This window comes from Muscardinus avellanarius (genome assembly GCF_963383645.1).
Source record: "Muscardinus avellanarius genome assembly, chromosome: 7".
In the NCBI taxonomy this organism is placed as follows: domain Eukaryota; kingdom Metazoa; phylum Chordata; class Mammalia; order Rodentia; family Gliridae; genus Muscardinus; species Muscardinus avellanarius.
The window spans coordinates 1,839,848-1,865,897 of NC_137793.1; the positions used below are offsets into that span (position 1 = coordinate 1,839,848).

Below are 26,050 nucleotides of genomic sequence, written 5' to 3' on the forward strand. Positions count from 1 at the left end.
GAGGATTTGAATTTCCTTTTTGAAGTCAGGTTTTTTCTAAAAGACCAGGCTAACAGAATTGCCAAAGGGCTCCCCCAGCTACACAAAGGGCACATTGTCTGTGGACTCAGTGTGCTCTGAGTGAGACGCCAAGTCATGTGTGACAAGCCAGGCTTGCATAACCCCGGTCAGAGTGTCGTTTTTTAAACAAGTAGGCCAGCAGCCAGGGCAGAATTCTTTAAAATGGGACAGACGTCCAGAGAGTGGCTGGCCGCCTTGAGTGCCCTCCCGGCTTCCAGTGGCCTAAATAAACTATTCTGGAAAAAGACTTTATAAATATCTTAAGCATAAAACCCAAAATATTAGCAAAGTGAAAATGACAGTACCCGGCAGTGCCCAGATGCTCTCGCTCCCTGCGCCCCCTGCCCGGCGTGCACCCGGAGGCTGGCTGGCCTAATGAAGCGGCTTTATGATGCCTTTTAGGCTCATAAGTCTCAGGAAGTTACCAAAGGTTAACATGGAGGCTGGGCGTGGTGGTGCACGCTTGTAATTCCTGCACTTGGGAGGCAGAGACAGGAGAATCGCGCAGGTTCGAAACCAGCCTCACTGGCTTAAGAGACCCTGTTTCCACAATAAAAATATAAAAAAATAGGTCTGGGAGTGAAGCCCAGAGGTAGAAGGGTTTTGGTGGTACCCCAGTGCCACACACACAAAAAAGTTAACATGGAAGGGGCCAGTCGGGAATGGGGTAGTTAGGGAGCTGGCAAGGGCAGCCCGTCTTCGGTAGGTTGAAGTCTTGGGAATGTGTAAACCATAAAAGGAAATAAGCACGTTTGTGGCTTTGGAAAAGTGTCACGCTCTATTATCCAAACAGCTTATTCCTCAGGGTATCTTTACAAAGTAAAAATACAGTAAAAAGTATCTTTATTCTCATGTTTAAAAAAGTTCTATGATAATGCATTAACAATACAAAAATAGTTTGAACACTACGTTGGTCCTTTTTTCTTAAGACTTCTTGAACACTACACTAGGATGTGACCTTTGGGTTCTGAGAAACCAGTGGCTGAAGCGGGACGTGCAGGTCCTGAGGGTGAGAGCACACGGGCGGCCCTTTTCTTTGGATCTGGCTCTGCAGTGAGGAGGACAAGGGCCCTGGCAGCCATCCACTCACTTCCTCGGGGCTTGCTCTCCGGGCTCAGGGCTGCAGCTCGCTCGCGGGCAGTGGGTGGATGGGGCATGGTGGAAACCACGTCTCCTGGCTCTCGCCATCCCAAGGCCGGCCAGGTCTAGGTGCTGGGGCAGCTGTGGGGGCCGGGGTCTGCCCTGAGCAGAGCTGGCTGGCGCGCACGAGGACGTCACAAGAGGGCACTCTGCGTAGGGGTGCCCACTGTCTGGGTCCCGCCTCTAAAACCGCAGCCCCTGCGGCGGGGGCCTCCGGACCAGGGCTTCTCAGATGTTGTTTCCGAGCACTTAGAGCCTAGAGACACCCCACCACCTACTCCTGCCTGCTCAGGGGTGCCCGTCACACCTCTTGACTAGGTTGACAGGCTCAACTCAACCTCCTCCATCATCTCCCCTTGCAAGTTCTTGAGACTGTAGGAGGCTCCTCCGGTCCAGCAATGAGTGGCAGCTGGTTTGGGGTCAACAGGGCTGCTCCGTTCCCTTGAGAAGTGTTAGCCAGGTGCCACGGCACCAGCTTGCAATCCCAGCCACTTGGGGGCTACAACAGGAGCATCACCAGGTCAAGGCCAGCCTGAGCAACTTCAGAGAACCAGTCTCAAAAAGGAAGGAGGCTGGGGTGCCCTGGGGCCAACCCCCAGTACCAGGAAGAAGGAAAAAGAAACACTGGAACTCCTCTTGAGTGCTGTGGCTGTGATAAACCAGGCCGCTCGCGGTGCGCTGCGTGTCTGCTATGGAGGGCAGCTGGGCTCGGTCCTGTGGTCGGACACACAGAGGCGGGGGGGGGGGAGCGAGCAGGTGGCCGAGGGCACCAGGGTGCCCTTCAGGCGCTGGCACGCCTGTGTGGCCATCGTGCAGCTTGAACTGACGGCCTCAGGTTCAGGCAGAAGTTGTTGGGGGCCCAGACCCTGAGAGGGGTTCAGAGGCCTGGGCCAGCCCTGGAGCCCGGGGCTGGAGCTAGGCTGCCCGTCTCTGGGGTTCCTGTGCCTGTGTGCTCTGTGGGGTGCTGCAGGGGGTCTGCGGGGGCCCGGGGGCAGGGAGACCTGGGGAAGTGGGTGCTGGCAGTTCCGTGGGGAGGTAGGGCAGCAGGAGGTAATAGGGCGAGTCCTGGGGGGCTGGGGGGCTTGGGCAGCCTAGAGCACAGCCATCGGAAGGAACGGGGCCGGGGCAGCGGGCTTCTCGGGGTAAGCACCGAATGCACTTCTTTTTCCTCCTAGGAACAGTGAAGAGAGTTATCTGTGAACAGAGGTGACTTAAGTCATACACCACAAACAAACTGCGGCCCTGCGCCAGCCTGACTGCCTCCCAAGACAGGCGCTACCTGTGTCCTGACCCGCCCGGCTGACCCAGGCCAGGCGCCGTCCCCAGAACAGCCGCGGGTGGCTGGGGCCTTCTGGAACCTGCGTGCGGGTCTCTGAGCCTCAGCTCTGCACTGGCGCAGGGGCTGCACTGCCTCCTGCTTCTAGGCCGAGCAGTCCCGCCTTTAGAGCGGGCCAGGACCCTCTGTCCACCACCAGCAGCCAGTTTCCGGAGCAGCAGTCCCGAGTGGCGCAGAATGGGTGGTGTAGAGCTCTGTGCGCACTGCAAGCACACACTACTCCCCTCCGCCAGGTTCCTTCCTGCTCGCCCTGGACGGGAGCACGGTGGCTCCCGAGGCTGGGCGCGGCTTCAGTGCCAGGGACATTACTACTGGGCACCTCGGCCGGGCCCTCAGGGCAGGGACAGCCGAGGCAGCTGTGACCGCCCAGTGAGCATGCCTCACGCCCGCCAGCGGTCCTCCGCTGCGCACTCTGGCTGGGTGCCACAGGGCTGCCGTCCGGCCTGCTGGCCTCGGTGGGTGTGAGGCAGGTCATGCGGCTGGCTGGTCAGCAGGCCACCTAGGTGTCCCTCCCGTCACCACCTTGTCTTCCTTGGGTGTAAGGGCTCCGGAGGCACAGGCAGGGACCGGCCCTGAAGCCGCCAGCCCGGGAGGCGCCTGCCTACGGGCCCGTTGGGCCTTGGCACCAGAGCCACCTGCCTCAGCCACTTCTCTCCAGCCCAGGCCCAAGCGGCCTCCCACGAGCAGAGGTCAGTGCTGGCCCCCGCCCCCAGGTGGTCCACGGACAATCGCAGCCTCTGGGATGCTGCGATTACAGGCATGCACCACCACACACCCAGCTTCCCAGCCCTATTTTTTATTCTTTATTTGGAAACAGGGTCTCACTGAGTTGTGAAGGGCCTCACTTGGTAGGTGAGGCTAGCTGCAAACCTGGATCGTGTCTCAAGCCTCCCAAATCCCCAGCCTTTTTTATTATTTTACTATGAAACAGCCTAAGTTGCAGAAGGCCTAAGTTACTAAGGTTGGTCTCGAACTTGTGACCCTCCTGTCTCAGCCTCCCAAATACTAGGGCCTGCTCTGGGGCCACGGGAGGAGGCTGAGCCCGGGAGCGCAGGCAGGGAAGCAGCTGGAGCGGAATGGCGGCGGGGGCAACCCACCTGCAGGGGCCACACCAATCCGTCTGCTGGCTGAGGCCAAAGCGCGCGCGGCACTTCTTAGGCGAGCCAGGGTCTGCTCACAGCAGGGCAGGGCGGGGCGGGCGGGGCGGCAGCCAGGCAGGGGGCAGGCAGGGAGAGCAGCGTCAGCGGTGGCCACACCCCGCAGCCCGCCCGCAGCGCCCCAGCTGGAGGAAAGGCAGGATGGTCCCGGCCGCCTCCCCCTGCGGCCTCCCCCGGCAGGGCGCCAGCCTCTTCTGCCTGGGGCGGTCCACCTCATGTCCCCAGGCTCGGGTGTCCAGCCTTCCTGAGCCGCTCCTCAACGGCTAAGGCGGGCTCCAGCTCCACCTGCCACACGTTCCCGAGGGGCGCGGCCGGGCCTCACCTGTGCCGGCCTCCTGATGCTTCTCCCTCGAGCGCCTCTTCTTCTTCCCCTGCAGGAAACGGGGCGCTAGCTTGGGGCAGGCAGCCCCCTGCAGGGCCGGGTGGGCGCTGCCTCCCCGTGGCTTCCAACGCGGGAGGCTGGGAGGGGGGTCTCCAGCCCTTCTTCCCCAGGCTTGGGGGCCTGGCCCGCGCCCGCCCGCCCTGGGCACTCACGTAGTTGTCCCGCGCTGACCAGCCGGGGTACAGCTGCATGTGCAGCTGCCTTTCCTTGCGGGCCAGCTCGTAGTACTTGGCCTGCTCTTCCCGCGACAGCGCGTGCCACTGCGGTGGGGAGGGGCGGCGAGGGCGTCAGGGCGGGGTGGTGTGCCAGGGCCGCGCCTCCCCGCTGCCTGCCCCCGGGGCTCACCCGCCGCCCCAGGATCTGGTTGATGGCGGCGCTCTCCTTGAGCGTGCACTCGGCGATGACCTTGGCTCTCATCTCCTTCATGTACAGCATGAACGCGTTGAGCGGCTTCTTGATGGTTGGCTTCTTGGCCTTCTCCACCATGGAGTCTGCCTGCGTCTTCCTGAGGGGCACAAGTCCAGAGCTCAGAGGACCCCACCACCACCCACCTCTGCGGCACCCAGTGCCGCCGCTTCCAGTGGGCGCAGAAACACGCCGTACCAGGGTTTGAGAGCAAGTGTGTGTGTGTGTGTCGGTGGGGACAGAACAAGGGGCATTCTACCTCCAAGCTACACCCCCCAGCCTGTTTTTTTTTGGGGGGGGCAGGTCTGGGGATGAAACCCAGAAGCATCCGACCTCCGAGCTACACCCCCTGCCCTGTTTTTTATTCTTTATTTTGAAACAGGGTCTCACTGAGTTACGGAGGGCCTCACTGAGTAGCTGAGGCTGGCCGTGAACCACAGTCGCAGCCTCCGGGGTGCTGCGATTACAAGCGTGCGCCACCACGCCCAGCTTCCCAGCCCTATTTTTTCTTTATTTGGAAACAGGGTCTCACAAGAGTTGTGAAGGGCCTCACTTGGTAGCTGAGGCTAGCTGCAAACCCAGATCATATCTCAAGCGTCCAAATCCTCTAGCCTTTTTTATTTTATTATGAAACAGCCTCACTAAGTTGCAGAGGGCCTAAGTTACTAAGGTTGGTCTCGAACTTGTGACCCTCCTATCTCAGCCTCCCAAATACCAGGGTTCCAAGCGTGTGCCCAAGGTTACAGGAACACCACAGCCAAGTGGGAAAAGCACGTGAGCCCCTCCCCGGCCAGCTCTGACAAAACCTTCATTTCCAATCCCCACACGGCTCCTGCTAGTCTGGATTAAAACACAACTCAGTAGCCAGGGCCCGACAGCTTGGCAGGGCCTCCCGGCCTCTCGTGTTCCCTGGCCGGGGCGCTGGCACCTTCCCGCCCCCTCCCGCGCGCCCACTCACAGGCTGCGGTCGAAGGTCGGCAGCTCCTGCTTCCCTGAGGGTGACGCGATGGCCGGGTGGGGGATGGCTGCGGGGTGCGCCGGCACACCCGAGCCCAGCATCAGGGACGGGTGGGCGAACCTGGACAGAAGGGGTGCGCTGAGCCAGGCCCACGGACACGCAGGCCCCGCACAGAGCACATGAGCACCGCGAACACACACCCATCCCGGGCCCAGACACAGCCGCAGGCACGCCCGCTCCCAGCACGCCACAGACAGGCCAGCAGCTCGTCACCAAGCGGGTCCCAGGTAGGCTTTGTGGCCTGAACCCGAGTCCTCTGTCTGAGGCCCACCCTACCCCAGCCAGTATTGACTTAGCACTTCTGGTGTGGAAACAAGTCTCACTGGGTTGCTGGAGTCTCACTAAAGCTGGACAAGAACCTGCAATCCTCCTGACAGGCACACGCCCCCATGCCCAGCTCCAGGCAGTTTTTCGTGTGCGTGTGCGTGTGCGTGTGTGTGACTAGAGATGGAACCCAGAGGCATTCTACCTCCAAGCTACACCCCTATTTGGAAACAGAGTCTCACGAGGTTGCTGAGAGCCTCCTTGAGTTGCCGAGGCTGGCTTTGAGCTTGTGATCCTCCTGTCTCAGCCTCGAGGCCGGCTTTAAACCTGTATCCTCAGTGTCCCAAGTACTGGGATTACAAGTGTGCGCCACCACCCCAGGCAGCTCCTGAACCCGCCCTGGGGCCACCTCCTCTCCTGTGACCCTCCAGAGCCCTCTCCATACAACAGCCAGTGCCTTTTTGTGTGTGTGTGGTACTGGGGGTGGAACCCAGGGGCCTTCTACCTCCGGACTACACTCCCAGACCTTTTTTTATATTTTATTGGGAAACAGGGTCTCACTATGCTGCTGAGAGCCTCACTCAGTAGCTGAGGCTGGCTTTGAACCTGCGTGATCCTCCTGTCTCAGCCTCCCAAGCGCGGGGATGACAAGCGTGTGCCAGTGACCTTTTCAAAGAATGTTCCTGGCCCGCTCCTGCTGAAATTGCCCACTGCCCACAGAATGAAGTCCAGGCTCCCCGGGGCCTGCACAGCTGAGAGTCCCTGCCGACACCTTGGCACTGCCCACCCAAGGCGGCCCCAGCTCCTGGCCCTCTGACCCCTTCTGGGAACATTCACTCTCCACAGGCACGCGTGGTCCTCTTGGCCTGCCCTCGTGCAGCTGCCCTCAGCTACTCAGGGACTGTCTGCACCTCCTGCCCCGGGCCGTTAGTAGGGCAGGGTGTCTACCGGCTGGGGGATGCAAGACATGGGCGCCCACCTGCACCCGCCTCGCCTCCTGGCTAGTCAGTGGGGACCACACTTGCCCTGGCTGCTCACACAGACGCGAGAGCCCTGTGGGCAGCCCGGGGCCAGAGGCGGGACACTGAGGCAGAAGGCTCGGGCAGAGGCCCCTCACTCAGCCAGCTCTGCTGTCAGGCACAGGCGGGGGCTGCGGGGTGACAGACAGACGGATGGACAAAGGACCAAGGCGAGGTGAGCACTGGCCTGGGCGCAGCTGGTGGGCACTGAAGCCTGGGCAACAGGAGGCCGGGCTGTGGCAGGGACTCACCTGGGGTAGGGGGCGCCAGGGGCTGCGCTGGGGGCAGGGAAGTGCTGTCTATATCCGCAGGAAGGGGACAGGGGGTAGAGAGGAGGACTGGGCCTGTGGTTGGGAGAGACAGCATTAGCAGTCCGGCTGCTAACCACACCTGGAAGGGCTTTAGCCTTGGATCACGCTGGTGTTTCCAGCATCTGCCACTAGGGGGCACCCTCGCTGCAAGCCGCACGACAGACCAGGCGGCTCCTGCAACCCAGCTCAGCAGGCGCCCTGGGGCCTCCGCTGCTTCCTAAGTCTCCTTGACAACAGGACACCTATCCCAGGGCGTTCCAACCTCTGCTGACTCTGCCCCAACCTACCTGCTCCAACGCCTGGTCATGCTTTGGGTCTTGTTTGGCTAAGTGGACCTTTCCCCCCAAAACCCAGAGACCCCAGGCTGGCTGAGGCTCCAGGTCCCTGCGGTTCCCAAAGCACTAACACTGCCTGGCTTGTTGCCCAAGCACCCACCAGGCAAGCAGCTCTGAGGGCAGGGACCTTGGGACCAGCCAGAGCTCTAGGCACCAGCAGGCCAGGGAAGAGCACTGTCTGGACAGCCCTGCGGCGCCGGTGGGGCCGAGGACAGGGCCTCCCCGAGCCTCAGGGCCTCTGGGTGAGCAGCCCTGTCAGCGGCGCAAGTCTCTTGGTCTCTGGAGCTCGGGGTGTGGTGTGTGTGTGTTAGTGGGCAGTGCTAGGACCACAGGCCTGGGCACCACACCAGCTCCTAGGGGACGCGAGGCAAGCCTAGATGGCCCCTGTGAGAGCCCGGCCATCCTCAGACTGTCCTGTTTGCATTTAGAACGCAGCCTTGTCTGGAGAGAATGCACGCGGAGGAGGCGCTGCCCGCGGGTGCAGGCCAAGTGGGCAGGGCGGGCTAAGCCTCAGGCTTCCCTACCCTTCCTGCTGCTGGGCGCTGCCCAATCCGGAGGGGACTCCGCGATGGGCAGGTGTGAGGCCTAGTGAGGCGGCCAGGTGCGCCTCCTCCCCACCCGCCTTCGCACAGCCCCAGGCAGCTGGAAGAGGCCTGGGCTCAAACAGGCCCCGCCTAGGAGCCGCGCAGGTGCCAAGGCGGGGGAGTGGGCTCTGGCGCTGTCCATGTGGCCTCCTCCCAAGGCTGGCCTTCTCTTCCTGCTCCACTAGGCTCTGGAGGCCGAGGAGCCCAGCTCCCTGAGGGAGCACGGCTTGCACGGGCCCGCTCAGGTCCAGGCAGGGTCTACCGGTGTGTGGAGGGGAACAGGGGAGGCAGGGAGGACCACACTCACCAGCTCACGGTGTGCGGGAGCTGCCCCACGCTGCCTGAGGTCAGGGAGTAGAAGCCGGAGAGGTCAGGGGTCTGCAGAGGCCTGTGAACTCCTGCACGGCAAGGGGCGTGTAAGTGTGCTAGCTGCCACCTGCAGCGCGGAGCCTCCGGGGCCTCAGACAGGCAGGGGCCGAGGAAGGCCAGGGATGCGGCCACAGAGCAGGGCCCAGGTTGAGTCAGCGGGTGCCCATGGCTGAGCTGGTGGGTTTCAGAATGACTGGCCCGGGCAGAGGTGAGTCACCACCAGCCACCACTTTCCATTTCTCCTGGGAGGGCGGGCGGGAGGCCCAGAGGCCACATGGCGGTGGGGCCTGCGCCTTCTCACGCATGGGGTCCCCCGCTTTGCAGTCCCAGCCATACCTGGCTTCTGGCTGACGTCCGCAGGTGCAGGTGCGGGGTGCGGGCTGCTGAAAGGTTCGTATAGCTGGGGGACGCCGTGAGGAGGCTGGCTGGCCTTATGCTGAAACACAAGGGGAGTGTGAGCCTGGGCCCCGGAGGCGGCTGCGGGTGGCCACGGGCACACAGCAGAGCACCCAGGAGCTGGCGGGCAACCGCTGCCCAGGAGAAGTGGTGCCCGCACCCCAGGGTGGGGCCCGGCGTCCAGCCCGAGCACGCCTCCAGGACCCCGGTCCTGACCTCCTGCTCCCAGGGGACCTCCAGCTTTTGGGGGGCTGCTCACACCCACCAGCAGCGGGGCTCCCACAACCCCACCACCCGGGCTCCGCAGACGCCATCCGCGACCCGGAAGAGTGTGTGGACACTGTTGGTGGGCATCTCTGGGGCCACAGTCCTGAGGGTGTGGCCGCACGTGCCCTTCCCCCAACGCTGATTCCAGACGGGGCTAGTGAGGGAGAGGGGGTGCGGTGGGCTGGGGCATCCAGGGGGTGTGTGAACACGCGTGACCCCCCCGGCACTGGCCAAGCTCCTCGGCAGCCCAAACCCCACTAAGGTACAAATGGGTCGCCACTTGTGTGACCCCCCCCAGTCCGGGTCCACGCCTCCGTTCCTCAGCTCATCCTCCCTCTGGGGCGCAGTCTCCAGCCCTGCCGCCGCCGGCCCCCGTGGCCTCCACAATCCGAGCTCAGCCCTCAGTCTCTCTCATTCAGCAGCGGCGGACATGACGGGCCACTCCTCCATGAAGCCGCCAGAACTTCCCTCCAACCTCACAGCCCCCTGCGGCCCTGGCTCCGGCCCTTCTCACCCTGGCTGCGGCTTCCAACACCTCCATCGGTGGCCCTTGTTCTAGTCTCTGGCCCCCACTTCTCGCGGTGCCTGTTCACCTCTGGTCTTTTACATAAGTTCTAAAGCCCCCAAGTTCAATGTACCCAAACGAAAGCCTCGGGCTTGCCTGGCATGTTAAGGCCAAGGCCGCTCTTTCGCTGGAGAATCAGCACAGAGCCTGCGGCCATCCTTGACTATCCTTCTAAGGCTCCACCTTCAAAATCTAGAATCCACCAGGCATGGCGTGCACACCTGTAATCCCAGCTACTCTGGAGGCTGGGGCAGGGGGACTGCAAGCCCGAGGCCTTCCTCGGAACTTACACCCGTCTCACTGTGGTCAGTGGTGGAGCATCTGTGTTCAACTCCCAGCACTGCAATAAAGGGTGGGGGGATCCAGCCTCCAACCTCCAAGGCAGTGCACGCCAGGACTCCCACGGCCTCTGCCTGCCCGCCAGTCCTCCAGCCGGCAGCCACCCAAACTGGATCACGGTGCTAAACCCCGCAGGGGCCTCGGCCCAGCTCCTACCTGGGCCTCCAGAGCCCCAGCACCCTCTCACCCAGCACCTCAGGTTCCCCTCCTCACTTCCAGGGCCAGGACTTGCCAGGGACGCTTCAGCCTCCCGCAGCCTCCTCTGGTGAGGATTTTGGGCGGGGGGTCTCACTAAGTCGTGGAGAGCCTCACTAAGTAGCTGAGGCTGGCCACGAACCTGCGATCTCCTGTCTCAGTCAAGTACAGGGACTCCAAGCACGTGCCCCACGCCTGGTTCCAGGGAGGATCTGGAGCCCCCACGTGAAGTACGGTGGGCGGCCTGGGCGGCCACACAGACCTTTCTTCACTGCGGGCCTCTGGACCGGAAGCTTGTGCCCTTCATGAAACGGGATGAGAACTAGCAGTCCTGCGCCCCACTGGTCACAGTGAAAAACTCCTGCTTTACCCTAGGGTTTGGGGAGAAGGAGCTGAGGGCCTGTTAAAGCAGAGGGCTTCCTGCAAGCCCCGGAGGCCTTTTTATCCCAATGGGCTTCCAGGGCAGCCTGAGGCAGCTGGGGCAGGGAGATGGGGCTCAGGGCCCACCCTTCTGGAGCACTGGACCCTGGCAGATGTTCCGCCACTCATGCTTAAGGCCACGGGCCTGCAGTTTCCGCCCAACAGCAGGATGGACACCCCACCCCCAGGGCCAGGAAGATCTCAGGCCCACGCTCCTGCTATGGAGAAGGCCCAGAGAGCTGAGAGGAAAGCGGGTGTGGGCAGCTCTGCCCCGGGAGCCTTCGCGCAGGGCCTGGGGTCCAAGGGTCTCCACAGAGCCCAGAGCCGCTCCCAGGCAGCAGAAGGGTTCCACAGCAGGCTCCCCACTAACCACCCCGGCCCCAGGTCGCAACTTGGGCAGGCTGGGCCTCAGGGATCTAGGAGACTCCAGCTCAGCCCATGGTGGCTGGCCAGCCACGCAGGCCGATGGCTGCGGGGCAGGGAGTTCTGGGGGTGGTGGGCTGTTGTCTATCAGCTCTCCCTGGGAACTGGGGCACCTCGCTAACAGGAGCCTGCAGCCCAGGCCGGGTGGGAGCTGGAGGGCCAGGTGGCCCGGGCTCCAGGGCAGGCCGCGGGACCTGGAGGCTGTCCCACTCCACGCCGGCTGCCTCAGCCTGGTTCCCGGCCCCCTCCACACCCGGTGGTGGGAGCTGGGGAACTAACTGGCTGGTGCAGGGCCTCTCGCCCCCCTCGTGGAACGTCCCGCTCCAGGGCTCCGGCACAGGCACAGGGCTGACCCAGGGCCAGGATTCCCAGACAGCGGGAGGGGTCACCGGGGCCTGGTGTGTACACGGGAGCCTGCTCCCTCCTCACGCTGTGACCCGGGGCGGGAGGCTGCTGGGGTTGACTGCCTTCGGCAGAGGACCAGGCAGCTGCTGGTGCGCCGCGCTCAGGGCAAACGCAGAGGACCCCCTGTAGCTGGCACCTGTTGGCACGCCCAGGCCCGTGACCTCTCCCCAGCAGCCTGTGGCGCTCCAGGACTGCAGACCCGGCCTCAGAGGCCCCAGGGCTGCCCTTCTGTGTTGCCAGTGCTTTCTGAAGCCTGGGTGCTGCAGCGGGGCACCTCCCCGCAGTGTCTAGTGGGTCAGCTAGGGTCCAGGGTAGGGAGAGGCAGGAGCTGGAGCCGGGGACTCTGCTCAAGTCAAGCTGGGCCTGCTGGGCCGCCCGCCCTCCCCCAACCTGGCCCCCAACTTCCTGTAGCTCAGGTGAAAAATAAACAGTCTGCATTTTCCCGGAGACCGCGGCGGTCTGTGCTCGCGGGCTGTGTGCAGGCAGAGCGCCCCTGTGCCGCCAGCAGAGAAACTCCCTCACCTCTGACGGTTGACTCTGAAAACCCCCAAGCGCTTCAGCCCCACAACACTTTCCCAGAGAAGAAAGTTGCTGAAAGCTGCCATTTCCTTTGGGCCCGAGCCTGAGCCCAGGGGTGTGCAGGGCAGCCCAGCAGGCCCTCCTCCAGTGGCAGCCTCCTCACCGTGGCGGGGACTGCACAGGCGGGCCGGCGGGGGACCAGTCAGGGTGTAAGACGCCTGGCAGTGCCCCAGGCCGAGAGCGTCAGTGTCTGCCACGCACCACTTGATGGACAAGGAAACCGTGGCAAAGGGAGCCACAGAGGCCCCGTGCTCAGAGCACAGGACGCGGGGCGCTCTCCCAGGATGACAGCCAGCTTCCCTGGCCCTAAAAATGCTCCGCAGGACAGGGTATCAGGCCACATCTGCCTGCCAGGTGCCCGCTGGACACAGTCCCCGAGGCCCTGGCTGCATCTCCCTGCCCTGTCCGGGGGCCCAGGCGCTGGCCTGCCCCTCCTGCCAAGGTGCCAGCTCCTTTCTGCCTTGGTACCTTGACCATCCCCTTCCTGCCTTTCCTGGGCGGGTGCTTATCCTGACTGAGGTGATCTCTGTGGACGGGCCCGTGGCTGGGCAGGCGGGGGTGGACAGTCTATCTCCGAGCTAAACCCCAGCCCTGTTTTATGGCCTATTTTTGTACATGGTCTCGCTAACTTGTTGAGGGCCTAAGTTGCTGAAACGGGTCTTGAGCCTGCGATCCTCCTACCTCAGCCTCCCATGCCCAGGGGTCACAGGTATGCATCACCACACCTGGCTGGCTGGAGATCTTTAGGGTCTTCAGTGCCCCAGACCCTGTCCCCCTCACACATTGGGCCAGGCCTTCCAGTGCTTCTGCACCCCAGGAAAACGCGCCCCTGGCCTCCAGCGCCCTCGCCAGCCGCTCAACGGACAGAAAGGGGAGCTTCCGCTGTGGTGCTGGGCTGGCCCGCCGGCCAAGCGTGCAGTGGTGAGGCGGGGTGGCCGAGCCCGCCGCGGGGGGCAAGCTGCCAGGCCCTCCCTGCGCACGCGCACGCGGGGGAGGTGAGAAGCCGGGCACAGCCTCCCTCAGCGTCCTCAGGGTCAAGGATGCCAGACACACAGCCGCACCCTCCCCACCCAGCGGGCACGCTGCATCCGCCACCTGGCGTGCTCTTCCCTGGCGGGGCCAATTCTGACAGTTTCTGGGCCTCAGAGAAAAGATTACTCCGGGGCCTTTCCTGGCCTCCTGTCTAAGGAGGTTCCCCTTACCCCCTCCCAAAGTACCCTGGACCAACTTTACTGCAGGAATCTGAGCTGGACCCTCAGGGGGTCTGCAGCAGCGTGGAGGCGGGGTGAGGCGGGGTTCAGGAGACAAGGCCGGGCGAAGCGCTGGGGCTGGGCCGGTGCCACTGCAGCACATGGGTCTGGAGGCTGGAGGAGCTGGGCCACTGTTCAGGGTCGCAGGCCTCTCACCCAGTCCCCGAGACCCAGTCTCCTCCTACCCGCTGGCGCCACCGTCCACTCTCATGGGGCTCAGAATGACCCGTCAGACAGGGTGGCCACTACTTCATAGGGTGCCTTTGGGCCAGTTAGGAAAAGCTCCTCCTCTGGACAGACACAGGCCTGTGCTGCGTGGGCTGCCTGCTCAGAAGCCCCTCCGAGTGCCAGGAGCTGGGCTGCGGACCGGGATCACTCTGTCCCTAGGAGCTCCCGCCCCAGCTCCCGGGCCCCCATGCAGCCCTGCCGCTCTCCAGACCTGTGTCATTGCTGGGGACCGCCATCCACAGCCCACGGTGCCTCGGTGCCTCGTGCTCGGCAGCCTGCAGCGGCAGAGGGGGCCGCTCCCGGGCCTCCAAGGAGAACACACTTTCCTGATAGGCAGGCCCAGACCTCTCAAGGGGTTCAGCTGCAAAACCCGCAGGCCCACTTCTGAGGGCACCGGGCGGGGCGCCGCAAGCTGGAAGCCCCTCTCTCTTACCCTTTCTTCCCCAGCCCCCACTGCCCAGGACACAGCGCTCCCCGGAGGGCAGGCCAAGCTCCTCGCCCCGGGCAAGCCGGACGCCCTGTGCCGGCTGGACGCCCACCACGGAGCACAGAGCGTGGCCAGCTGAGCTGGAGGGCTAAGGGCGGCCGGGTCACACTCTCCGGGTGCCGGCCGCAGACCCACCTGCTGGCAACAGACTGTCATGGCTTCAGAGCCACCCCAGGTGCGTGGGCCGGCCCACCAGCCGCCTGGCCCTGACATCAGAGGCGAGGCCTGCCACCCGGGGGCGAGGACGGGTCCCTGCACGCAGCGCAGCTGGCCAGGCTGGCAGGAGCTGACTGGTGGAGCGCAGCCTCACGCAGTCCCTGCGTTCACTCACTTGGGTTTTCCTTCCTCCTCTCTGAGGTGAACGCCCCTCAGGACAGGATGTTTTCAGAGGAAAACAGAGGCTTCCGGGAGCCGCTGCGGCCGAGCTGCTGATGCTGCCAGCACACTGCTGGGCTCTGCAGGAGCCTGGCGCAGGCGGCTGCTCACCAGCTCCTCATGCTTGATGCCGGCTACCCAGGACCCCACCACCGCAGACCCAGGCGGCCTCAGCCCAGCCCGGCCTGTGCAAAGGACGAGAGCCCGCTCTGGAGAGGGAGGCTTCCTGGCCCTGGGTGCAGGCAGGGCGGCAGGGGCCCAGCCCTACCAGCAACAGCCTGCGGAACAGTCTAAGGTCCCATCCCAGCCCGAATCCCGTCAGCCTGCCAGCCCCTCTGCAGATGAGGGGGTGCGGGCAGGACCCTCCCCACGCCGTGTGCACAGGGCTGGGCGCTGCTGCTCACTGGGCGCTGCCCAGGACCGAAAGCCGGGGGCAGCGGACAAAGCCCAGAAGTGCGGACCCAGGTGCGATGATCGGCCAGGGATCCAGGCCAGGGGGAAGAGACCTGGTGCCTGGAGCCCGGCTTTGGCCTGCATGCTGGGCCCGTCAACCCGGCCAGCCTCTGAGCTGCTGTCCACACGACCCCAGGAGGACAGTTCTACCCCAGGCCACGCGGAGGCTCACTGAGCTGGCCCTCACAGCTACCGCCAGTGCAGGCCCCCGGGGCTGTTGGACTGTCCAGCAGCTTATCCACAGGGAGGGGGCAGGGGCTGCCAAGGCCCCTGCCTGTGTGAGGGGCAGGGCGGGGCAGAGCAGGCGAGTTCAGCAAACCACCAAACAGCTGTCACAGACCCACCCTGGTGCAGCAGTGAGCAGCCAGGAGGGGCGCAGCCGGCTGTCTCTGACACCACAGCGGCCTCGGAGCGTGGCCAGGAAGGAGGCAGGGGCCCGGGTTCAAGTCCCTCCTCCAGCGCTTGGGAGCGTGAGTCTCCGCCGGGCAGTTCCCATCCACAATATGGCCAATATCTTTCAGGGCTGTGGTAAGGAGATGAATTAATATTTGTGTGGCTAATATTTCCATGCTTAATTAGGAGCAAAATGAAAAAACAATTCAAGCTGGGTGTGGTGATGCACGCTTGTTATCACAGTACCCGGGAGGCTGAGACAGGGTCGCAGGTTCACAGCCAGCCTCGGCTTCTTAGTGAGGCCTCTGTAACTTAGTGAGACTCTGCTCAGAGGTAGAATGCCCGAGTTCAATCTCCAGCGAAAAATAAGTAAGAAGCAGGCAAAGCAGCAAATGAGACAAAGGCCGAACGTCCCTAGACAAGGGCTTTTCAGGAAAGCCAGCTCTGCGCCAGGCCGGCGGCTGGCGCTCAGTTTCCTTTGGCCCGCAGCCTGATTCCCATCAGGCCAGATTGCTGGGCTCCACTCGCAATGGCATTCTCCCCGGTGTCCCAGCCAGGCCCAGGGACTCAGGCCCAGGGAGCCAGAGCCCACCCCAGATGGCGCAGGGCAGAGGTTGGGCCCAGAGAGGGCCAACCGTGAGCTCTGGGCAGGCTGGGACACCCGGAGCTGCAGAAAGGACTGTCCAGGCAGTGAGTGGCCTTCCACGGCGCCCTCACACACTCCTCAAAGCGGCATTTCTCCCGGAAGCCCTGGGCGCCTACTCCCAGCCAGAAAGTGTGGCCCTCTCGGGCCTGGGGGCCCACACCTGCAGGGGCCCAGGAAGAAATGGGCCCAGGGCAAGGAGAGGCCAAAGGAGCCCAACAGTCCAGCTCCTGAGCCGGCAGAGCGGGGATGTGCTCAGCCCTCAGCTGCCCGCGCTGCCCTCGCCACACAGGCTAAAGCACAAGGGCCCAGCAGTGGGCGGGGAGCACGGGCTTCAGGAACAGAAAGACCCCAAACGCATCTCTCCTCCACTGGGTTCTAGCATGTCCTTGGCCTCTCGAGCCTCGGTGCCCTCTTCTGCAGGAGAGATTAACGACAGTAGCTACTCTCCTGGCTTCCTGAGCAGTTCTGCACACTTGAGCCGACACAGCTGCTGTTCTGACCCTCAGGGACCATGCCATGTGCCAGGCGGGCAGAGACCCAGCGGTGAGAACCCAGGCGGCCCCACGCAGCATACCCTCTCCAGCCCTTCCTGACCCGAGCGGCCATCCCTGAGAGCCCCACCTCAGCACAGCCACCAGCCCTGTGGCCCCATGCCCCACCCACAGGGTCCCCTACCACAGTGGGCAGTTCCGGGCCTGCCAGCAGGCGCTGGGGTGGCTGCCACGGCCCCGCACACACCGAGCGGCCGCCTCTCCTCAGCCTCTGAGGGGCCACCCACCCTCTGTGCCCGGCCACCGGGCCAGCCACAGAGCCATCTGATTTGAATGAAGCTTCAAACTTAATGACTTGCATGCTGGTTATTTAAAACGCGATGTAATTTTCTTAAACACCCTATTATTTCCTTTGATAGCTACAAAGCTTCCCCCAATCCCATAAGCGTGTTTATTTTTAGGGCAAAGAGTGGTCTGCAGTTGGTCACAGAGACCACAGGGAGCGGGAGCCCACAGAGAGCAGGGCAGAGTCAGGCCTGGCAGCTCGGGGCCTCCTGCTCGCGGGCGCCCCTGCGGACGCCAGCGACCTCCCACCAGCACAGCCTGGCCCCTGCTCGTCAGCCCCCTAGGCCTCAGAGTCCATCTCTAAGACGTGGCCTGTTGTCCACAGGGTCCCAAGGCAGCCATCCCTCAGCCGCCTTCGCCTGGGCCAGCTGGGCACTCGGAGCGGCTGTCCACCCTGGCCGGGTGGGTGTGGCCTGCCAGTCGGGCCCCGTGGCGGCGGGCGTGAGCGAGCGCAGAGGTCAGCGGGGCCCACCGGAGCGGGCGTCCTCTGGGCACGGCTATTTTTAGGCCCGGCTTTCATGTGGCAGAGTGACGTGGGATGATCTGCAGCTGGCGGCCGGTGGCTGGAGGCTGGCTCCGCAGAGCCAGGCCAGAGCCAGGCAGACCGCGGCTGCACTCGGCACCTGCCCCTGGATGGGGAGGCCGGCAGAGCAGCAGGCCTGTCCAGCCAATCCCGCAACCCCAGAAGCCCTCATGGCCAGGAAAGCCACCACTGCAGAGAAGACGACAGACCACAGAAGCTGGGACACTCACTGGAGGCCCCACAGGAGGAGGGCGGCCCAACCCAGAGAACCCCAAGCCACACCCGCTGTCCCCCAGGGGCACGTCCTGCCCACCCGTGCTGGGAGTCTGCCGCGGTGTGGGGCGAGTGGGCGTCGTAAGGGGGCGGCCGCGCACGCGCCGCGTCCTCTGATCTCCAGGGAGTCCTGGCTGCGGAGCGCAGCAAGGCTGTGTCACCAGGCCGGCTCGGGCTCTGAAGCAGTCTGTGGGTGCAGCCCGGGCAGGCCGGCTCTGTCTCCATCTCCGTGGGTGGGACAGCCTTGCCAAGCTCACACCCTTCCCACCAGGGCCCTATCCAGCAAGAGACGGGGGACTGAGCCAAGCCCACGTTTTAGCTGGGCCAGGGGGCGCGCAGAGCCTGGCACAGGACAAACCCACCAGGTCTTAGACTGCCTGCCCCAGGAGGCTGCTGTGCCACGCCTTCTTAAGGGAGGGAGGGAAGAGGTTTCCCAGGCCAAGCCTGGCTGGCGGGTCTTCAAGACAAGGCAGAGGCGGCCTGGTGGAGAGGCTGGCACGCCCTCTCCAGACCCTGGGGCTTTGGCTGGAGGAGAGGCTGGCCCAGGAGAGCACCCTGCGGCTGGGCCGGGTCACCCATGGCTGAGCAAGCAGGTCTGGCCTCTGAAGTGTGCTCCCCTGGAGAACAGGCCACGCCGCTGGACCCAGTGACAGTGAAGTCACGGGACAGTGGCGGCTCCCACCTTGGAGATGCTGGCCAACCCCTGGGGTCCTGCAGCCTAAGGCCACCCCTCCCTGGGCTCCACTAGCATTCCTGCAGGCAGCCCACCCCTCCAGGTCTGTCCTGCCCAGCTGCCTGCGCCGGCCATTCTGTGCCCAATGCGAACCATCTGCGGTGGGCACCGCCTGCCCTGCCGGGATGCCAACACACAGCCTGTGCCCGCCAGCCTCTCCCAGGCCACAGGCTGGGCCCTCCTCTACTGCCCTCAGAGCCACCTCTGTGCAGGACTGGATCAAGAGCACAGAAGGGGCTCAGAAACAGGCTGAGCCCAGGGTCCCGGCAGGTGCCAGGTTTGGCCCTGCTGAGCGCCCAGGGCAGTGGGCCATGGTGCTCCCAAGTGGGACGGGGTGCGGGCAGGCCTCTCTCTGGTCCTGTCTGAGCTTTCGCGGCACCCAAGCTGCTGTGTCCTTTACCCAGAGCCAGTGAGCAAAAGCTCCCACCCCCACGGTGCCAGCCACCTCACAGGACCCGTCCCCTCCCAAGCCACAAGACCCGAGGCGGCAGCCCTGGTCAAGCTCACCGTCAGATGGGGAAACAATGGCATGGAGGGGCAGAGGACCCTCCCAGGGCTGCCCAGTCAGGAGCGCAGACCAGGTGGGTGTCTAGACTGCAGGGCTCCCTCATTCCACTCCAGGGGCCCATCCCCGCCTGCAGGAGGCTCCAGCTCGCAAGGACCCCCACACTGTGCCTTTGGGGTGAGGGTGCTCCTGTGACCCATAAAACACCTGCTTCCTCCAGCGAGCCTTGTTTGTACACAGCGGCAGGAAACACCAGTGGCAAGCGGGGAGGGGTGACCTAGGCTTCGGGACCGCAGCCCCGAGGTCGTCTGGTCCAAGGCGAGGCCCCGGGCCACCCTGGCCTGGCCGACTCAGTTCGAGGGCAGGCATCGCTGCGGCCACAGGAGACCCAGAGGCAGGCGGAGTGGCGTGGGTACTCCTTCAAAGGCTGTGGGAAGTGGCCGAGAGCTGGGCACCAACACGGGTGCGGGGCCTGGGTCTTAAAAATGGCCCCCGCCCTGCTGAGCTAGCACGCCCTGCCCTCCCTGACGAGTCAGCAGGCACCCTAAAACTGCAGCCAGCCCCCGGGGCCCCAGCAGGGCGGAAGCCAGCTCTAACCAGGGGTCTGCAGAGGCCTCCTCATCCTGCTCCCAGGCCCAGCCTGGAGCAGCGGGGGGCAGGGCTGCCGACTGCCCAGCACCAGGGGCACCACAGGCCGCCCCACGGAGGGCCAACAAGGGAGGAGAGAGGCGAGGTGCAAAGGCCTTGAGGTTCCCTGCCCACTGCAGCCGAGTGCACCGAGGCACCAAGGGCCAGGAGCGGTCACAGGCTCGGAGGCAGGGCTGGGGCGGCAGGGAGCCGGGCTCCCTCCTCTTCTGACCTGGGCCTCCCTTTGGACACTGCTCCAGGCGAAGGCTCAGGATGGGGGCGGCACTGGGGCAGCGCGTCCTGCCACGGCCAACGGCCCAGGGCTCACGAGGGTGTGGACGAGACGGGTACCTGCAAGCCCAGGACTCAGGGCTGAGACAGGAGCAGATGTGGGGCGGCCGTGAGACCCTAGCTTGAAATAAAAAAAAAATAAAAAGGATTGTGCCTGGCACGCTTGTAATCCTAGCATTTGGGAGGCTGAGACGGGAGGACTGCAGTTCCCAGACAGCCTCAGCTACTACCTAGTGAGGCCCTTTGCAGCTCAGTGAAACCCTGTTTCAAAATAAAAAATAAAAAAGAGAGCTGGGGATGTAGCTTAGAAGTAGAATGCCCCTGGGTTCCATCCCTACTACCACACAAGAAAGCAAATAAATAGATAAATAAATAGGGCTGAGGGTGAAGCTTGGAGTGGCACCCCCGAGTTGGCCCCCCAGAGCCCCCCACTAGATGGTGCCTGGCCCTATCTGGGGCCTGCTCCTCAGCACAGGGGCAGAGATCACAGCAGGGCAGGAGGACATGCGTCATGCGTGTGGGGTGACTCTGGGGGTCGCCTACCTTTCCTCTCTACAAAACAGCTCAAACCCCTCACCCTTAAGCAAAGGACTTCATAGGAACGAGGGGAGTCCCTTCTGGAGAACTCTGAGGTGGGGGTCCGCAGGATGGACTGAGTGGCAGGCGTCCCCTGTGGCCCAGGGTCCACCTAGACCAGGGCCACGACACACCCAGGGCAGTAGGGAGGAGGCTCCATCATGGCCAAAGCCCTCTCCCTGCCCAGGACCCACTGGCACCCCCTGGGCACCTCAAGCAAAACCGCCAGTCCTCACTCCGAAGATCTTGGAGGGCTTGCGAGCCCGCTGTCGACCTCGACCCGGAGGCGGGGAGCAACCTGCTCTGAGGGGCAGAGGAGGCTCCCCAAGGAAGCTAGGAAGCGTTGTCCAGATTAGCCCTGAATGGGGGCGAGAAGGTGGTAGGACCTGTCTGCCGAGCTGGGGGACCACGCTGTAATCAGAGGGACCTTGGTAATGCAAAGGTCCTGAGGCACAAAAGGACCTGCTGGTTTAAGGTGTTGAGGCCGGGAAGAGCTTGCTCGGTGCAGAGCCCAGCAGGACACTGAGGTGGCTACAACGGTGCAGCCCCGACAGGGTGGCTGGAGGGACCAGCCGGACAGGCACTCAGGCGTGGAGAGTGGCTTGGACTTCCCTCCAACGGCCCTAGGAAGGCCCTTGGCAAGGGGCACTAACCAGGCGAGAGGCGTGGTCTAGGCTTTCTTTGTGTTTGTGTGTGCAGTGCTGGGGATGGAGCCCAGGGACAGTCTACCTTCTAGCTTCACCCCAGCCGCTTTTTACTTGGAAACAGGGTCTCACAGAGTTCCCTGAGAGCCTCGCTAAGTTTCCGAGGCTGGCTTTGAACCTGCCATCCGCCTACCCCACATCCCAGGACTGGATGGCAGGCGTGCACCGCCACGCCCAGCTGAGACCCATGTGCTCAAAGGACCCCTCTGGGTCTGGGGGCAGGAGCCTGGAAGGCTGCCCGGCCATGGGTGAACGGCAGTGCCGGCTGGGCTGGGGGGACAGACGGGAGCGCTGGGAGACCTGGGGCCTCAGGATGCGTGCTGCCCCTGGACTCCCCGGGGCCTCCAGCGGTGGTGCCCCAGGGCATCAGGTCACCTCTGTCCTCTGCTCTAGGGCAGAGCCTGGTTCTGCCTCCTGTCGGGCTTCACCCCGAGCTGGGCAGGAGTTGGCCACCACTAAGCCTCCCAGCAAGCCCACTGCACCCACTTGGGCTTGGGGGTTCATGCTCCTTCTCTCTGCGGGCCCCCAAAGGGGACCGTGTGTCCAGTGCATCCCTCCCCTCGCTCCTCGGGGCTTGCGCCCACAGCTCCATCCAGAGACCCAGAACTGAGCACCACGGCCAGGCCCAAGCATAAAGCCCGCCTCCCTCTGGGGAGGTGCCTGGAGCTGCAGCCGGCCCAAGCGCCAGGAGGGCTGCTGCGGGGACCAGGGGGAGCACGGGCCCAAGTCCCCGCCGAAGCCAAACCCCCAGGCCAAGCCTTCTCTTTGGTACGGGACTGAATCCAGGGGCAGTCTACCTCAGAGCCCCACCTTTTGTTTTTTTATTTTGAAACAGGGTCTCACTAAGTTACCGCAGCTGGCCTCAAACCTGTGACCCTCCTGTCTCAGCCTCCCAAGAACTGGGCTCTCGGGCCTGCCCACTATACCTCGCTTTCTTCAGCCTTTGTTTTTAAAAATTGAAATGGGATTCACATCCCACAAAACACCCCGTTTTAAAGTGTACAACTGCCCGGGCACGGTGGCGCATGCTTGCAATCCCAGCATTTGAGAGGCTGAGACAGGAGGATCCCGGTTTGAAGACAGCCTCAGCTACTTAGTGAGGCCCTTTGCAACTCACTGAGACCGTTTCAAAATAAAGAATAAAAAATCGGGCTGGGGGTGTCGCTTGGAGGTAAAATCCCCTGGGTTCCGTCCCCAGTGCCGCAAAAAATAAATAAATAAATAAACATAAAGCGTACAATTCAGTGGCTTTTAGTATATTCATAAGGTTGCACGACTGCCACTGCTATCTAATTCCAGAAAATCTTCATCGCCCTGAATAGAATCCCCGTGCCCCTGGCAGTCACCCCCAGTCTCCTCCCAGCCTCTGGCAGCTATGCATCTGCTTTCTGTCTCTACAGATATGTCTCTTCGGGATATTTCATCTAAATGGCAAAAGTGCCAGCATCCTTATGCCGCCGGCTGCAAGTGCAGCAGGAGGCACACTGCCGGAGCCCCCAGCCCCGCCTCGTGACCCCCCCAGCCAGCTGCCCAGGGAGTGGTGCCCCAGGCCCCCAGGCCCCCCTACCGCCCAGCCCCAGGCTGGGCCACTACCCGCCTGCAAGCCCGCCTGAGCCGCCTGGCAAGCACGGGCCACGGGGGGAGCTTTGGCTGAATTTCCGCCCCCCAAACCAGGCAGAAAAGAAGCCGAATGCTAAAAATGCAGGTTCTGAAGGGAAAAAGCCCTTCAGTAGCCCTGGCACAGTTCGCGTGTGCCCGGACGGAGGCCTCCCAACCCGGCCCGACACAGGCTACCCAAGCACAGGCGGCCCGGCACGGCTCCTTGCCGTCCAGGGAGGCCAACGCTGGGCACCCAACGAGGGGCCTATTTCCAAGCCTGTCACCTGTCGCCCATGGGTAGGCTTGGGAAAGCAGCAGCTTTGGAATAAAGCCTGAAGGCAGGTTTTCCTCCGGCCCGCTCTAGGGGCACCCACGGCTCCAGCAGACAGCTCCCGCCAGACACTTGAGCTCTAAGTCAGATGAAAGACGTGCCCCAAACCCGGGCCTAGCCCGCTGACTTTTTTTTGTGGTAGTCCTGGGGGTTGAACCCAGGAGCGTTCTACCTCTGAGCTATATCCCCAGCCCTGTTTTATCTTTCTATTTTGAAAAAGGGTCTCCCTAAGTTGCAGAAGACCTGCATAGCCAAACCTGCGATCCTCCTGTCTCAGCCTCCCAAGTACTGGGATGACAGGTGTGCTCAACCACTCCATTTTTCCTTTGTAAAAACCCAGCCCTGGCTGAAATGTCCAGACGACTCTATGCACAGGGTGAGCAACCACTTTTACTTGTTGTATACTACACCTATCAGGTCCAGGTTTGCTTAAGAGAGGATACCCCCGCACTGGTACACATCTCCCGCGCCAAGGGTCGCACTCCCATAAACCCCTGCCTCTGTCCTTGCCCCCAGCGCGGCAGACCAGCGGAGGCCAGGACACGGAAACCCAGCGCCGCCACCTGTCCTCCCACTCTTCCCAGAAGCTGGTGGTGGGGCACATGCAGTTTCTGGAAGCAGTATAGGGGAAGAGAGGCCACGACTCAGAGACAGGAATCTGCCACGGCTTGGGAAAGCCAGGGGCTGGCGGTACATGGGCCAGACAAGCGAGCCCACCACCCACCCACCCCGGGCCAGTTGAACCAAAGGGCGCGGGATGGTCTCACCACCCACACAGCGAGGCCTCCGCCCTGGGCACTCTCTGGCCACCTGCCCACACTGGGAGAGGAACTCTCCCTGCACTGTCTGGAGCCCGGGCCAGTCCCCCAGGAAGGTCCTTGGTGAGGCCTGGTCTTGGTTCCCACAGCGACCCGGCCCCAGCCCAAGCAACACCTGCTGGTGGTTGGAAGTAGCAGGTTATGTGAGCCGGCCCCAGACCTGAGGGTCTACACCTTAGAGGGGTCCAAAGCGGCTCTCTGCTCCTGCGGGGCCCAGTCCCCGGGGACAGTGGCTGGATCAGGTGGCGGGGTCAGGAGGCAGCTCTCTCCCTTGCAGACCCCAAAGGAAGGAAACAGCCCCATAGGCCGAGCGACCCCAGAGCAGAGAAGCCAGGCACAGACCACGCAGCCGACATGACGGGGTTCAGAGATGAGGAGGGGGCCCGGGGGCAAGGGGTTTCCTCTGCAGCAGCCGTCCAGGCCTGCCAGGCGCAGCTTCCGAAGCAGCGTGGCCTGTGCCTGCCTTCTCACCTCCAACCAACTGCAGCGGGAAACCGCCCTCAGAGCCCCCTCCTCACCTCGGATCCAAAGCCTCGCAGCCCCCTCCTCCGAGTGGACCCCGCCGCCTCTCCCTCGTGCCCCCACGCTGCGCACATTTGCACCTAACACTTCGCTCCCAGACACCTCCAAGCCTCCGGGCACACTCATCCCTACTTGGGCCCATCTAAAACACTAATAGGAATTTTTTTCCTTTCTTTCTTTCTTTTTTTTTTTTTTTTTTGCAGTACTGGGGATAGAACCCAGGGGCATTCTACCTCTGAGCTATACCCCCATCCCTATTTTGTATTCTTCATTTTGAAACAGGGTCTAAATTGCGAAGAGCCTCACTAAAAGGTAGCTGAAGCTGGCCGCAAACTTGCGATCCTCCAGTCTCAGCCTCCCAAGTACTGGGATTCCAAGCATGCAAATTCACGCCCAGCTACTAATAGTAAATTTTAAGAAGAGCAGAAAAGGCTGTGCTGCTCCGAGCGCTCACACTTTATCTACACCAGTGGGCACAAGGCATGGTTTGAGATGCCCACGAAACCTTCTCAAAGCTCTGGGTCCTTAAAGGACTAGCTCACAGACGCACTGAGCCGGCCCCTCGCCGACATCCCCCGTCTCTAGCACATCTCCGAAAACCCTTCTGGGCAAGTGCAGGACGGAGCCAGCCTCTTCAGAACCCACCGGGGCAGGCGTGTCTTGGCTTAGGGCACACTTAGTCCAATGCAGACACGCACTAGGGGGACACGTTTTTCCTGAACAACCCAGAGACGTGAACAGTTAGTTGGCTTTTCTGCCCATCCCTCCAACACCAGGCGCAGGGCTTCCAAGCACACCACCCTGGGGAGAGAGGGAGTATGCCTCAGAAGTTCTTCAAGATATGTCCCCAGCCCCAGGACAGAGCCTGCACCCGCTGGCCAGCAAGCTGGGTGGCAAAAGGCAAGAGCCGGGCAGGGGCTGACCCAAGGCAGACGGCCCTCCTCCCCATCAGCAAAGCTCTCCTGCTGGGAAGACAGCAGCTCGGGACTCTCGCCGAAGTCGCTGTGGTCCGGTCTCCCCTGCCCGGTCCCGGGGGCAGCAGTGCGGTGGACACAGGCTGCGGGGGTCACTTACCAGCGGGGGCTGCGGCTGGGGGTGCTGCCCGGCTCCGGAGGGAGGCGGGTAGTGCCTGAGCAGATTGAAGGCGGAGTAGACGGTGTCTTTGTACATGCCGCCGGCGCACTCCGGGGCCTTCAGGCCTGGAGAAAGCACGGCTGGGTCAGCCAGCAGCCCGCGCAGCGGCAGGGGCTGAAGGCAGTCGGCTCCGCAGAGGGAAAGAAGACTGGCCAAGGGCCTCCTTCACGTCCTCGCCTCCATCGGGGCCGGGCTGGGGGTGCCCGCAGTTCCAAGTCTGGGGGGAAAAGTTTCGCCCGGCCTGGGCGCCGGGAGCGCGCTCCCCACCCCGCCCTCCGGCCAGGGAACCTGGGCCCCGCGCGTGCCCGGGGGCTCGGCCGCCACCTGGGCAGGAGGGGAGGCGGCGGCGGGGGTCTGCTGACGCCTATAAAGGTCAGGGCGCCGGAAGTGACTCGCCCGCGCGCCCGGGGGTCCGCCCCGCCCCCACCCGGCTCCAGCGCCCCGCGGGCGGCGCTCACCGTCCTCGGGGGGCTCGGGGCGCCCGTCCGGGAAGAGCCTCTGCGGAGCGCGGTCCCGCGCGAGCGCCGGCGGGGACGGCGGGCCGGGGGGCCGGGGGCCGGGCGCGACCCTCCCCTCGGGCGCCCCCGCGCCCCCCGCGCGCTCCGACTCGTGCACGAGCGACGACTTGAGCTCGGCCAGGTCGCGCTCGGGGCCCGCGGCGGGGTCGCGGCCCTTGTCGCGCTCCTCGCCCTCGTCCTGGAAGGCCAGCAGCTCGTCGGGCGCCCCCAGGTCGTCGCCGCCGCCCGCGCCGCCCGCGCCGGGGTCCAGCCGCGGCAT

General features: G+C 63.6%; 1 protein-coding gene across 2 annotated transcripts; it reads right to left on the reverse strand.

The window, feature by feature from the left end:
• Window positions 1-2,291: 2,291 nt before the first annotated feature.
• Window positions 2,292-26,050, reverse strand: TCF7 (transcription factor 7; the record flags this gene model as incomplete). Of its 2 annotated transcripts, XM_080698399.1 has the most annotated exons (10): window positions 2,292-2,371; window positions 4,016-4,064; window positions 4,228-4,335; window positions 4,421-4,580; window positions 5,439-5,558; window positions 7,033-7,125; window positions 8,319-8,409; window positions 8,717-8,816; window positions 25,214-25,338; window positions 25,732-26,050. In XM_080698399.1, 10 exons carry the CDS (start codon window positions 26,048-26,050, stop codon window positions 2,292-2,294), a joined length of 1,245 nt encoding a protein of 414 aa, XP_080554525.1. The 2 variants fall into 2 exon arrangements, with proteins under 2 accessions (XP_080554525.1, XP_080554526.1); XM_080698400.1 differs by lacking the exon at window positions 7,033-7,125.